At 35.2% G+C, this 15,577-nt stretch overlaps 1 protein-coding gene across 1 annotated transcript; it reads right to left on the bottom strand.

Annotated features, from left to right (window-relative positions):
- Positions 1 to 253: 253 nt before the first annotated feature.
- Positions 254 to 1,850, bottom strand: LOC124077936 (heterogeneous nuclear ribonucleoproteins A2/B1-like). The gene has a single exon (XM_046422498.2). The coding sequence runs from the start codon at positions 1,685 to 1,687 to the stop codon at positions 779 to 781; it is 909 nt and encodes a 302-aa protein (XP_046278454.1). The 5' UTR covers positions 1,688 to 1,850; the 3' UTR covers positions 254 to 778.
- Between the last annotated feature and the right edge of the window lie 13,727 nt (positions 1,851 to 15,577).

The raw sequence follows: 15,577 nt of genomic DNA, 5'->3' as shown, positions 1-15,577 counted from the left end.
TGTAAGCTTTAGCTTAATTAGTATATCACTCCATTTGAATGGATTAACTGGATGGTGACTGTAGGCAGGTAGGGTGTTGCTGGAAGAGGTAGGTCCCACTGGGGACATGACTTTGAGCGAAAAAAAAAACCAAAAAAACAAAAAACAAAAACAAAACAAAACAAAACAAAAAAACTTTTCCTCTTCTTTTTTTTTTTTTTTTTTTTTTTTTATTTTTTTCTTTAGATTTTATTAAGTCATAAATGTACAACAGCTTCTTAACTCTACACATGCACTTATTTTTTTTAAAGGAAAACGTTATGTCTTATTACATCATGATCCTGGCTAATAGCTTTTCAAAACTTTGAGAAAAATCTTAAAGTTTTCACGTCACCTGAAACTTTACAAATTTAACATTATCAAAGAAGGAATGCTTCTACACTTACAAAGAACCGCTAGAAAGTAACAACAATTAAAAAGCTAAGTAACTGTCTCAAAGGCTTTTATTATTTTTATTTTCTACAATCCTTCCCCCACAGTAAGGTAATGTTATTAAATAATCTAATCCATTCCCAAAATGGCTCTCTGCCATCTGCTCTGGTGTCTTCTGCCATATCATTGCATATTTATGCATGACTGAGATAAGAGTTTCCTTAACATTGTTATTATTTCGATAACCTGAACTGTTCAGTTACCTTTGAGCTCTCATCCTCTCCTATTTATACAATGAAGCTCAAGGCAAATAGGATGAAGCTCAGTATCAGCTCCTCCCACCAGAACCCTCACTTCCTCCAGGACCTTAATTTCCTCTACCACGGGGTCGCCCCATGTTCCTGCTACCCAAGTTTCCACTCTTCAATAGACTATATTTAGAAGGTTGCTGGTTACAATTTCCAAAATCATTATGACTTCCACTTCCATAATTTCCTCCTCCAGAGTTGTCATAACCACCTCCATAGCCCCCACCCCGTTTTCCATATCCAGATCCTCTACCACCATAGCCTCCTCTTCCTCCTCCATAACCAGGGCTACCTCCAAAACTGCCACGTCCAGGTCCTCCTCCAGATCCATTAGAGCCATCCCCAAATCCACGTCCGCTTCCATATCCATCAGATCTTCCTCTAAAGTTGCCTCCTCTTGCACTCCTGGAACTTTGGACTTTTTGCATTTCTTGTCTAGACAAAGCCTTTCTTACTTCTGCGTTATGACCATTGATGGTGTGGTATTTTTGCAATACAATTTTGTCCACAGGATCAGGGTCATCAAAAGTCACAAAACCAAAGCCTCTCTTCTTTCCAGACTGCCTATTGGTAATTATCTCAATGGTGTCAATTTTTCCATATTCTTTAAAGTAATCTCTAAGGTGGTGTTCCTCGGTATCTTCTTTAATTCCGCCAACAAACAGCTTCTTCACAGTCACACGGGCCCCTGGTTTTCCAGATTCCTCTCTTGCTACAGCTCGTTTTGGCTCAACCACTCTCCCATCAATTGAATGAGGTCTTGCAGCGATGGCAGCATCAACCTCAGCCTTGGATGAGAAAGTTACAAAACCAAATCCTCTTGATCTTTTGCTTGCAGGATCCCTCACAACCACACAATCTGTAACTTTTCCCCATTGCTGGTAGTAGTTTCTTAAACTTTCTTCTGTGGTTTTAAAACTTAAGCCACCAATAAAGAGTTTACGGAAGTGTACCTTTTCTCTCTCCATGGCGGACTCAGTCGCTTCAGCCCGATTTCCCGCAGGCAAGTGAGATAAGAGAGATCTCTGCAGACAAACACCAACCGGACTCGTCCTGGCGCTGTAGTGAGAACTGCTGCTGAAGAGCACCTCCACACAGGACCCGCGCTGCTGCTACTGCTGCTGCTACTGCTGCTAAAGAGGCTGCCGTTCTTTTTCTGTCCTCTTCTAAAATTGTTCTTGCCAGGTCTTTTGGTCACAGTGATTAAAAAAAAAAAAAAAAAAAAAAGCTGACTAAAACAATTATCAAAGTCATTGTTTTTTCTTAGGAATTTTTTATATTCCATGATAGATTATAACATAGCCCCCTAATAATAATAAAAAATAATAAAAATATGTCAGGAATATCAGAAGACTGTGATATTACCCACAATCTTTCAGGTTCTCTACTGAAGTTAAAATTCTTCAAGATACCAAAACATTGAGTTCTGGGGTAGGTGTGGCTCCCTTGGTTACGAAAGCTCTCTTGTACAGCCAAGTCTCATTAAAAAAATAAATTAAAAAAAGCTTGTGGATTCTTGTATTAAAAGGGAAGGAGTGTATAACCAAAGTGAGTAGGGTGCAGATCCTAAACAGGAGCAGAAATTAGGAACCCATGGTGATATTCTATCACAAATTTAACATGTCATATTTACATACAAACGGAGAAGTTTAGCATTGACTTTTAAAAACTATAAAAATAACCAAGGATTATTTGTAAACATGTTTCTCTTCCTCATTGTTTTGAGAAGAGGGTACAATACAAACTTTAGTATATCTTACTCATAATAGAAAATCATGATACATGTAAATCTCATGCTTCTAACTAGAAAAAAATACTTTCCCCTTTATATTGAGCTTAGTCTCATTTTCCCAAGAACTTCCATAATCTATACATCCTCAAAATCCAGAATTCATCAAGTATTTTAAGTTAGATAAATTATATAACTTTTACAGATGCAATGTTATTATTTTCCCTTCTTATGCCTAAATCATCAGAAACATAATTACACCAAAAAAAATAGGAATGGAAATTCCAGAAACCTTTTCCTTTGACAACTGACAAGGTTATTTTAATAATAAAGGCAAACCTGTTCTAATATGAGGATTGAATCAGTAATTCAAAATTTCTCAAAAAAGAAAAGTCCAGATCCACATGGATTCATTGGTGAATTTTACAAAATATTTAAAGAAGAAATAATATCAAACCTTCCCAAACTCTTTCAAACTTTGACAAGGAGGGTGTACTTTTAAACTCATTCCCCTGATACAAAGTCAAACAGATTCCACAAGAAAACTATAAGCAAGTATTCCTGGTTAACATAAACACAAAAATCCTCAATAAAATACTAGAAAATAGAATTAATATACCATGATCAAGTAGTTTATTCCTGAGATGCAAGGATGGTTCAACATACAACTATCAATTAATGTAATACACCATTTAATGGAATGAAGGCTTAAAACCATACTATCCTCACATTACATAGAGAAAACCATTTGAGAAAAATTCAACAAACTTTTATGATAAAAACTCAACAACCTAGGAATAAAAGAAAATTACATAGATATAATAATGGTCACAGCTGAGAGGTTCACATAGCTACCCTACTCAAAACTGAAAGCTTTTCCTCTAAGACATGAACAAAGCAAGGATGCTCTCTTTTATCATTTCTCTTTAATAAAAAAAAAAGAACTAGACGTTTGAACCAAAAGAATTAGACAAGAAAAAGATACAAAATGCATCCAAATCATAAAGCAAAAAAATACAATTTTCTCTTTCCAGATGACCTGACCTGATCATATAAGCAAGAAAACACTGAAGACTCCACCAAAAAACCTTGAAACTGATAAACTAATTTGGGGGACACAAAATCAATGCACAAAAATCGGTTCCATTTATATACCAATAATGAATTATCTGAAAAGGAAATTAGAAAAAAAGTTTTCATTTACAATAGCAGAAAAAATAAGAATAAACTTAACTGGACAGGTGAAAGACATGTATAGTATAAGCTGTAAGAGATGGATGAAGTCTGCTCTGTAAATGAGAAGTCCTGGCACAGGATGGTTGGGCTTTCTCTGTTCAGGGTCTCAAATCAAGATATCCCAAGCTGTTTTCACATCTGCTGCTTAGAGTTCTCTCCCAAGCTCATACAGGTGCTAAAAATGAGCTTGTGTCTTCAGGACAGAGGTTGCTTTTCTTACTGGTTGTTGGCTAGAGGATATTCTCAGCCCCTGGAAGGCTCTCTCAGGTTGTGCTACATGGCCCTCTTCATCTTCAAAGCCAGCAGAATCCCCCTCATCTCAGATATCTCTAATATTTGTATCTCTGACTTTTTCTTTGTGTGTGACTTCTATATCTAGACTTAAAAGGCTCATATTATCAGATCAGGCCCAAACAAATAGTCCCCCTTTTGCCATTTAACATGATGCCAAGAGTATATCTCATCATATTCACAGGGAAATTGTACAAAGGCATGAGTCACTGGGTATTATCTTATAATTCTGCTTATCACACAAAACATAGGGACTCATATAAAGTATAAACAATTTCTCAAAGAAGGTAAAAGATTTTCCATGTGTAACATCTCCAAAGTATTTGTCAATTGGAACATTTGACTTTTCCAAATAAGACCTTTAAAGCATACATTGATTATAACCCTGTTTTCCAGCACTCTCAACTACCTTACATCCTCAGTGACAGATTCCATGTGTAAGTTCCTGCGAGTTATATACTGTCGTGTACAACTAAAAATAAATAAACATAATAAATAAATAAATATAAAACAAACACCGAGTGAAACAACAGCTTTTAGTAAAAGCAGCACAACCACACTCACTATTTATGATGTTTTTATCAGGACATAACTTCACAAAGGTCAAGTAGCATCTGTATAAATTGGTTTTTCAACTCAGTTTCTGAATCCTGTATCTATTGTACGAACATGTTTTATGTGTAATAAAGCTGCATATCTCTATATCAGTCCACAAGGACTAAACAAAAGAGAGATTAAGTATTTTATGTTATATAATCTGGTCTGGTGCACACTAATACAAAACACAGATTGCCACAGCATGTCTCTCCTTAGTTTCAATCTTCATCTTCAAATATCTTGCATAGAACCCTCTATTTTACAAAATGAAGCAGCACTAGGATTGGCCACTAGATGGCAAACAATTACACAGGGAAACAGTAATAGTAAAAAATATTTTCCAGTATTATAGATTTTGTTAGAAAGAGAAGGCAGAGTTTGTTTTACAAATAAAACAAATACCAAAAAATCCTAAAACACCATAAAACTTTATCCAGAAAATAAAAACCTTTTCAAATTCCTATTACCTTGCAATTAGGTATGAGAGAACCATGATGAAAGAAAGAAGGGAAAGAAGCAACGGAGAAGGAAAAATAGAGGAAGAAAAATGAAATGTTACATGAAGAAAATTCTTCTTCATTATAGGGATTAAATAAGAGGCTTGTAATTATTCACCACTAACATGAATAATATAAATATATGGCATAAGTAGCTCTGACAGTAAACTTATCTAGATTATAAAGTACTCTAATCTCTTACAAACAATAGCTCCACCTAGAAAAGCTATATGAACATATAAAGAACGCATATTCAAATATGTAGTAGTTCAGTGAAAGATAAATAAAATGTTGGTGGTGGAGCTGATTACTACAAGAAATCACCAATTTAAAGTTTTGTGAACCAAAGCTAAATCAATTGCTCTATTATATGCAATAAACATATTTATAGTCAATATTCTGAATATTCATGTAAACAAATAAGAAAAAGTGGGAAAGGAGCAAAAAATTTGAGCAAACATTTAATACCCCCCTCCCAAAGAAATCAAATAGCATGCTGGTAGAAGCATAAGAGAAGCACAGGGTAGATGGATAAGTAAATTTTCTCTTTATTTATAAGAATATAAATTAGACCCAAGCCTACTGAGATCATCTGGGAACATGTACCTTTAAACCATTCATCATTTACTCAGAAAACCCACTTCTAGAATTATACGCTAAGAAAATAATTAGACAAATATACAAAATCATCTGTTAAAAGGCTCACCATAATGTTATTTGTTATACCCCAAATTGGAAATTACCTAAAAGTTTACCATGTAAGAATTAAAACTAAACAAGGCCATATCCATTCATACCATAAAATATCATGCAATCATTATAATTGTGTTATAAAAGAATAATCCATAACTTGGAAACCTACTTATAAAAAATTGCTAAATGAAAAAATTTCCAAAACAAATATGATCTCATTATTACACATAACCATACTACATATAAATATGTGTGTATGGATATATATATATATATATATCCATACATATATACTATGTAGACATAAGTAATATATATGGATACAAATAATATATTTCTAAATTTTGCTAATATAGATCTGTGATGTACATCAGTGCATATAAATCTTTGCCTTATTTTCTCGTAATTTCATTTAAGCATATTCCAAGTTGTAGAATAACCAAAGAATGAAGATACACATTGAATATTATAGTTTGTGATCTAGAGTAGTCCTATAAGTGAAAACTCTTTATTCAAACCAACGAAAAATTAATCTTTCTAAAAATTGATTTTTTGCACATGTGCATCCTTAGAATTATTTCTGAAATATTATCTCAAAATGTTAAAATTTATTATGTTCTAAAAAGTATAGTGAATTTTCCTAAAGTATTAAATTAGTGTGAATATCCTTTTCATCTTCTAAAATTTCTAGGTTCAAAAATGCTTCACATATGTATGATAAAAGTAAAATCTAAGCCAGATTCCTAAGTCCCTAAATCTCTTCTCAATGACATTTTTAGAATTTTAGACATTTTCTAGAAGAAATAATTGTTTAATTCTTTTCAACCCCAAAAGGATATTGTGCATCTAACACCTAACATCATCATGTGATTCCAGTGGTTTCATTTTTATCTGTTTTCATATTTTTATAGAAGCAAAGCACAAAAATACTTTTCTTAGCTGCTCCAATGGCTCCCAAATTTTCTTGGTGAAAACTAACTTCACTGGCTTGGAACTGTCACTGCACACCAGTAGCTTTGCTGCCAAAGACGTCAGTCTTGATTTGGAAAGAAGTAGGGATACTTGCCATTGAAAAGTTGTAAACCCTGTTTGAAATGCATGGGGAAAGCCTGAAATTTTGCTAGTATAAGGCTTTGGTTATGGTTCAGGACTGGACATGGATCAAATAGAAATACAACAAGGCCCCATGAAAGAGTCAACTTAAGTTCTTTCCATAAACCTCACTTAATGCCAAAGTGCATGGGAGAACAGACGGAACCCAGCAAGCTAAAATTAAGAAAGACTTGAGGACTGGCTAAAGCCTCAAATGTGTACCTCAGCCCACAGATAGCTCATTTGGTTGTCTGGAATCCTTATAAGCTGTGTCTGAGCACAACCACTGCCTAAACTGTTGACTGATCACTTTATTTTTTAAACAAAGGGAGAACCTAAAGTCAAGCAAAAACAGATAACCAATTAACTAATGATAAAAAAAGGGACTTCATAGACACATAAGTAGCTACACACTGTATTAAAGATAAATTCTGCAGTTTAAGTTCAGGTAAGCCACTAAAACCACCTTACTGTTCAACCCTAATGTCTAAATGTCCAGTTGTTAATCAAAAATAATTAGACACCAAATTCTTAGAAAACTTCAGCATCAAATAAATACGTTTTATAGCCCATTAAATGAAATAGGAAACTGTGGGTTCAAACTTACATAAATAAAGAAGTAAAAAGTTTGATGAGGAATGGAAACTTCATATTGTTTCAGAGTAATTTTCAACCAGATACATTTATTACAAAGGGAAAAAAAAAGGAATAGCTTTATATTGAAGAAGCCTAAAAGATATTCACACCTTAATCAAGTGATCCAAGTAAACAGTAAATTGAAATGAGGTGCCACAGAAGAAGATACAGGGAGAAGAGTGCTACACTTCTGGAATAATACCACCAAGACACACAACATGGATCCAATCATAAGGAACAATCAAACTCAACTCAGATATTTTTTAATAAAACAGGCCTGAGGGCTGGGGATGTGGCTCGAGTGGTAGCGCGCTCCCCTGGCATGGGTACGGCCGGGGTTCGATCCTCAGCACCACATACAAGCAAAGATGTTGTGTCTGCCGAAAACTAAAAAATAAATATTAAAAAGAAAACAGGCCTGAAATTCATCAAAAGTGCCAACATCATAAAAATGAATGAAAGAACAAGGATGCACTGGCAAGTGAGGAATAAACAAAAGGAATAAACAGGGGCAACATTTGATCCTTTTGCTATCAAGAACATTACTGGAACATTTAGGAAAATGTAAATGAAATCTGAGAATCACATGGCACCTCTGTACCAATTCTCTAATTTAGATGGTTAAATTATGATTAAAAATATTGTTTGGGGAAAATACACACAAAATTCTTAGAACTGATACAACATAAGGTCAGCTACTCTGAAAAATAGTTTAAGAAAACAAAATTCTTCATAATATGAAGACAACTCTTTCTCTAAACTTGATATTGTTTTGAAATTTTAAATAAACAATCAGTAAGTAATACCCACTCCACTTCTTCAACTCTTAACTACCACTCCTGTGGTAGGCAGACTAATGGCCCATAAGGATATCTATATCCTAATACCCAGAACCTATATTTATAGAAAAAGGGACTTCAAGCTGTGATTAGACTAAGAATGTTGGGATGACAGATAATCCTGGATTATCCAAGAGGGTTCAGTGTTATTTCAAGCCTTACAAGTGAAAGTAGGAGGTAATAGAGTAAGAGATCTGAGGACTGAAGCAGAAGGTCAAGGTGGTGACGGCCACAAGCCAGGAGCAAAGGATGTGGGCAGGGCAGTATCTAGATACCAGAAAAGGCAAGAAAACAGATTCACACGCCCCGCCCCCCCCCCCCCACACACACACACACTACCTAAATATCCAGAAAGAAACGTATCCTGCCAACATCTTGGTTTTAGCCACCTGAGATCAATGTCTTATTTCTAAACTCCAGAATTGTGATATAATCAGTGTGTGTTGTTTTAAGTCACTAAATTTGTGGCAATTTGTTTAAGCAACATTAGCAAACTAATATAATTCGTATGAACACAAATATCTGGTACTTCTTTTAAAGCAAGGTAATGCCCTCAACCTGAGAAAGATTCATTTACTTTTTGAAAAGGACTGCAGAATAGAGCTTTAATCTTATGTAGCACATAAGGGATTTTATTCCCCTGGCACCTGGGAAAAGAATCTTTTGTAGTGAAAGTGCTGATTTGGGACTTTGAGAATGTGCTTGGTTAAGTGCATTGCAAATGAGATGCACACTGGGGCAATGACAAGTCTCCTGCAAGTTTCACTGGCAAGAAGAGAACAACTGTTTTCCTTCATAAAAAAGAGACCAGTGAGGATTACACGACTGAGCTGAGAGGGACAGTTAGGAGAGGGGAAGGATCTGGTATCAAGGAATAGGGGTATGAGGCAAAGAGACCATTTCCTGGGTACTGTATGAATGAAATGCCAGAAGACCCATGTTGAAATCGCCCACGGTTTCTGTCAATACAGAATAATTTCTGTTAATTCATCAGCTTTTTGTTGAGTCAATACTCTCAAAATTTCAGTGACTTAAACAACAAATATTTCTTATTAATAGTAAGTCATATACTATGGCTCTTCTGAACCTTTCAGGGACTGTGAATGGATTATGGGTTTGTTTGAGCCATCTCAAGGGAGGGGGGTTACTTTTCTGAGAACTCTCGGTGATATTCCACCGACTGGAGACTGCTCAGACTATGCTGACACCCTGCCCATTGGCTCAGACAGCCCTAGGTTCAAATGCAGCAACCAGGAAGTAGAGGAGGTGGGCCATAACCTGCTAAGCCCCACCAAGTTGTCTTTGCATCTTCTTCCTGTTTCCCTCAGGAAGTCCTTCACTCTGAATCCCATTGGTGTTCCTACCCATTTAAATAAAGTGCCGGTTCCATTTTGTTGTTAGTTCCAGTCTTCATTGCTGGATCATCTCATTGTGCCCCTGCTTTTCACTTATTTCTGTGTTTTGTCTTTATTCATTAAATTTCTTATACCTTTAATATTTCTAATCTGACTTACTGTCCAAGTTGTTCAAGGGAAACTGAGTAAATGTCATGTGGATTGTGATAGGACCCAGCTGGGTTTCTGGTACCACCTAGGTTTGAACTCGTATCTGTACCATATATGCGACTCAGGCTTAAGAAGCAGATGCTATCTATGCACACTCATCTCAGGGAAAATGGTAAGAACACAAGAAGGTAGGGGCTTGTTAGAAAAGGCGAACTGTCACTTCCACCTGTATTGCTTTGTGTCATGGCAAGTCACATGGGCCAACTAAGTCAGTAGGAAGGAGAAAAGGATCAGGGAGGGGAGAGTGAGTACTTGCTGAACAATATTCCAATTTATTATAATTCCATAACACTAAGGAAAGGGACTCAGAGTAGAACCAGTTAGCACAGAAAGTGGCAAATAGGAGACACCAGGACAACACAAGATGGTAATCTTTATCAAAATTGGAGAGACTTATTCTGGGTGAAAATGTAATTAAAACAAGCTACCATTGTAACCCAGGTAAAACTATGGTCCCAGGGTTTCTGGAAGACAGCAGTAATCCCAGCAGTTTGGGAGGCTGAGGCAGGAGGATGGCAAGTTCAAAGACAGCCTCAGCAATGGCGAGATACTAAGCAACTCAGTGAGACCCTGTCTGTAAATCAAATACAAAAAAGGGTTAGGGATACGGCTCAGTGTTTTGAGTGCCCTGAGTTTAATCCCTGGTACCCCTCCACCCTCCAAAAAAGAGAGCAGTGTAGAAACTTACCCAGAGATAAGCTGGTGTCAGCCTATGCAGGCTTCAGTGAGATACCAAAAAGAGAAAAATTTTCTGTACATTTGTGTGATGGAGCTGGACAGGGTCGCCACCATGTTCATAGAATGCCTTTGAAAATGAGAAAAAAAGATTGCCCTTTCTTCCTTTGACAGACCTGTGTCACGGCACGTGGTTTAACCAACCCCATCTGCTCCCTCTACAAAAGTGTTCTAAATCTGCACAAATTTATAATTCTAGTTGGCTAAGAGAAGAGGGGGAGTTAAAGTTTGAGGACTTCAATTATGTAAAAGTACATTTCTTCAAGCTGTCCACATGAGTGGGAAAAGCAATCTATTTACACGGCTGTTAAAAGGAAATATGAATATTCATGTGAAGTTGGATATGTATTAGTTATTTTCTATTATTAAACTTCTGAAGGAAAAGTAAATATGCTTTATTTTAGATATTGCCATTCACACTAAAAAGTAATTTACCTTTTGACAATATTCAATGTAAATACTTGAGATAATTTACAAAGAACTGTGTACAGAGGTATTACAATAATGGAGAAACAAAGCTAACAATTTAAACTCAAGTCAAGTATCTGCACTATACCTGCACTATAACAAATGGAGTACATAGTTTCCCCAAATGGATAGTCAACACAAACTAAATAATACACAAGATTCTTTTTCTGTCCCATCTAATTGTTTTATTAGATGTCCTATGTCAAAACTGCATCCAGTCTTCACAGCCTTCTTCAAATCTCCTCTACCTCACCAATATTAACCTGAAGGTGAGCCCATAAATCATATCTCCCTCTGATTCTTCAGTGTTGTACTGATGTCTCTATTATAAAATTTTGTTATATTTGAGCAAGTTATGATTGGAAGACTCAAAGAAACTCTTCTCTCAGGCTAGGTTAATTTTTTTTTTCCTTTTTATTTGAAATTATCCCCCACCCTTCCTAACCTACACTAGGTAGTTTACCACTCCTTCTTATCCACTTTTGGCAGAGGTAAAATTCACTTACATAGTTGAAAAACCTGGAGCAGACTAACCATTTGCAAACTCATTGAGGACAGAAAATATAGGAAATCTTTTTCATCTTGGCTCCCCAGAATATAATATGGAATCCAAATCAGAGTTCTCAGTCTCTGTACTATGGCACTTTGGGCCAATTACTCATCATGGGGGGCTGTCCTATATATTGTAAGGTGTTTAGCAATATTTCTCCCCAGTCTTGACAAACAAAAATCTCTCCAGACATTACCAAATGTATCCTGGGGGAGGGGGAGGCAAACTTTTCCCAATAAGAAACACAGTATAAAAAAAAATGTTCAACATCTCTAGTAATTAGAGAAATGCAAATCAAAACTACTCTAAGATTTCATCTCACTCCAGTTAGAATTGTAGTTATCAAAAATATAAACAACAATAAGTATTGGCAAGGATGTGGGGGGAAAGGCACACTCATAACATTGCTGGTGGGACTGCAAACTGATGCAACCACTCAGGAAAGCAGTATGGAGATTCCTTGGAAAACTGGGAATGGAACCACCATTTGACTCAGGTATTCCACTCCTCAGTTAATACCCAAAGAACCTAAAAACAGCACACTACAGAGTTGCAGCCACATCAATGTTTGTAGCAGCTCAATTCACAATAGCTAAACTGTGGAATCAACCTAGATGCCCTGCAATAGATGAATGGATAAAGAACTTTGCTATATACACACAATGGACTATTACTCAGTGTAATAAAGAGAATAAAATTATGGCATTTGCAGGTAAATGGATGGAGTTGGAGAATATCATGTGAAGTGTATGCTAATCCATTATGGGGAGGCATGGGAAAATGGTGGAACTTTGATTGGGCAAAGGGGGTATGGAAGGAGGCATGGGGGCAGGAAAGATGGTGGATTGTGATGGACATTATTACTCTAGGTACATGTATGACTGCACATATGGTGTGATGCTACATCATGTACAATCAGAGAAATAAAAAGTTGGCCTGCATTTGTGTATAATGAATCAAAATGCATTCTGCTGTCACATATACCTGATTTAAAAAAAAGAAAAGAAACACAGACAAAAATCATAATGTAAATTAAATATTTATTGCTGTGATGTCAGGAACTTTCAGGAGGTTTCCTCCACTTTACTTCTTCCAGTATCACCTAGGACTAGAAGGAAGGAATTCAACAAATATATTTAAATAAATGAATAGTTCAAATAAGTTGCAAATATTACTAAAATTTTCATTCTGAGCCATTAAACATGGAGTTTATAAGGATGACATATTCATCCATTCCTGAGAGAGATTTGAGGTGGTATATTGGTTAATGACACAAATTCTAGTATCAGACTGGCTAAGTTTAAATCCAAGTATATGGGTTTCTATCCAGCTTTCAACTTACTAACATAAACCTTTAGCAAGTCATTAACTATGTTGCACATCAATGTCCTTATCTTAAAATGAGGATACAAATATTTCTACCTTCTCAAGACTGTGTGAAGTTAGGATATGTAAAGCTCTTGGAAAGTGTCTGACTTTTTAATTATTATTATGCACTTAGAAGACTGAATACCTACTATACACCAGAGATTTTTAAAGTGGCAGGAAACAAAAAATTCAAGCTATCAGAGTGTTAATTCTAAAAAGTAAAAAGGAGAGAGCAATGAAAAGCAACTCGATTAAGTTACAGCAGGACAGAGCAGCCACTGAGGTCCTGTGTGAGAAGAGGAAGCTTTCCTAAGTGACAACTAAAGGAAGAGTCTTCCAGGGGAACAGTCCTGAAGCCAGGCCATGCTTAGTATGTTTAAGGTATAGCAAGGAGCACAGTGAAAATTGCACAAAACTTATTGTGGTTTTTAAAGAGAAAAATGTAAAATTGTAAATTCTCTTCAAGGGGGAAAAAAAGAAGGCAGATGATTATCAAAACATTCCAAAAAGTTTAACACATGATTGTTTGGGTGAAAAGACTATGGGTGATGTATTTTCTTTTTTTTTTTTCTGTCATACCTAAGTTTTCTAAATATGTATTACTGTAATATTTCAAAAAAATCAAAAAAGCTTTATCAATGACAGTAGTTATAAATAAAATTCAATTCCCATTTACAAAGTATTGCATGTGATTTTTCCTTTACTCTGTAGCTGACATGTTAGAATTTTTATTTTACTTCAATATTTTAATACATGCCTAACACAGCTTACACTTATGATTATTCTATTTAACATTTTGACTACAAATTCTTCCCCATCTATATTCAGAATATGAATTGAATCTTTTCAACTGAAGGTTCACAATGTAGAAGTTTGTCTCTAGAAATGTCTTCATGTCTAGGAAGGTTAAAGAAATTGTTTTCCATTTAACAAACTTCTCTTCAAATGAGTAGCTATGACAGTTTACTTAACTGCTCTTATAAAACAGATCATTCTAATTTAAGGAAGAAATAAAAAATTTGTGAAAATAAAATTATACACCTAGAAAAAACAAATGATAATGATAATGACTTCATTTATATCCAAATAGTTTCACTCCAAACTTATTTCTTAAATCCTATGCTTCAGCTACAACACAATTATAATTTAGCAATAATACTCCTAATTTAGTCATTTTAAGAAATGATTAAGTTGCCCCCTTTTCAATCTGACAGAAATACAAATTTTAAGTTTATCACCTTTTGCAAGGCTTATTGGGAATTTTCTTTACCCAATATTTCTATTATGCTTCAAAATATATAAAGATTAACCATTTGTTGAAAACTGGAAATACATATTGCTAAGAAGAAATGATTGGGGGTACTTTTAAATGTTCACCTGCCAGAGACAACTCAAATATAGGAGTATTTTTTATATAGTTTCTACTGCTTTTGTTCACTTAGGAAATGAAGTGTCTATCACAGAAACTCTTTATCTCTTATAGATGTGTGATTTTTTTAAAGACATATAAGTAAGGAAAAATAAGAGTATGTGCAAAGAGGAATTCAAGGAAATTCTTAAGTTTACTCACCTGGAGTCAACAGGGCCAACTGTTGTAAGCATTATCTTTATAGATCTGAGGAAATAGAGAGTGTGAATAATTGTAACATTTGTATGATTTACTGCCACCATGCTCCTTCCATGGTCTTTTTTTTCATGCTGTGGGTGAAGATTAGGGTAGGATTATGGTTGCTGGGAATGCAGAAAATAGTTGCAAGAATTGTTGTTCATTCAACAAAAAAAGTCAGCATATACCAATGTTTTTAAAAGCTACATTTTAAATAGTTATGGGTATTTTTTGAAAATGAACACCAAAAATTAATTTAGTAGATGCAGGTAAACTGAATTCTTCACAGTGTTGTTGGTTGGTTGGTTGGTCGGTCAGTGGTCCTGGGATTGAACCCCAGGATAGCTTTACCACTGAGCTACATCCCCAGCATTTTTTATTTTTTATTTTGAGACAAGGACTCACTATGGGAGGGGTGGGTCTCACTAAGTTGCTGAGGCCGGCCTCAAACTTGCAATTGTCCTGCCTTAGCCTCAGAAATTGCTGAGATTATAGATGTGCTCTACCACTCCTGGCACAAATAATGTTACTTCACTGTAAAGTTTACATAAAGAATTGGTACATATTATATTAAATATTATTGAATATATTTATCTGAAATGTCTCATGCAAAATTTGGGTATTTTTATAACTAGTCAAGAGACTATGGATTTAAAAGGATCTTAATCAGTCACATCTTTATATTACATTTTCAGTCAATACAGTGTTAGAATATTTCTAATCACAAATGTTCTTAAGAGCAATTTCAAAATAGAGAAAAATTTAATTTTTGAATTTAAAAATATTAATTAGGAAAGCTATTTCTCTTCCTAAAATCAAAAGACAGCAACAACAACAAAAACTACTTGCTCAAATACTAGCTTACCTTCCTTTAGCTCTCTTGAACCACAAGTAGTGACCATTGTTGTATCTTCAGAGTGTTTGTTCAACTGTCTTCTACTTTTCATAATTAGCAG

The sequence above is a fragment of the Marmota monax genome, unplaced genomic scaffold (assembly GCF_021218885.2).
Source record: "Marmota monax isolate L192 unplaced genomic scaffold, Marmota_monax_Labrador192_F-V1.1 WCK01_AAM20220418_F8-fsc00027, whole genome shotgun sequence".
NCBI classification, from domain to species: domain Eukaryota; kingdom Metazoa; phylum Chordata; class Mammalia; order Rodentia; family Sciuridae; genus Marmota; species Marmota monax.
This window is presented reverse-complemented; position numbering and strand designations above follow the sequence as displayed.

Excerpts from the sequence above, each read along its gene's own strand:
- LOC124077936 (XM_046422498.2), bottom strand. The coding sequence starts at position 1,687 with ATGGAGAGAGAAAAGGTACACTTCCGTAAACTCTTTATTGGTGGCTTA.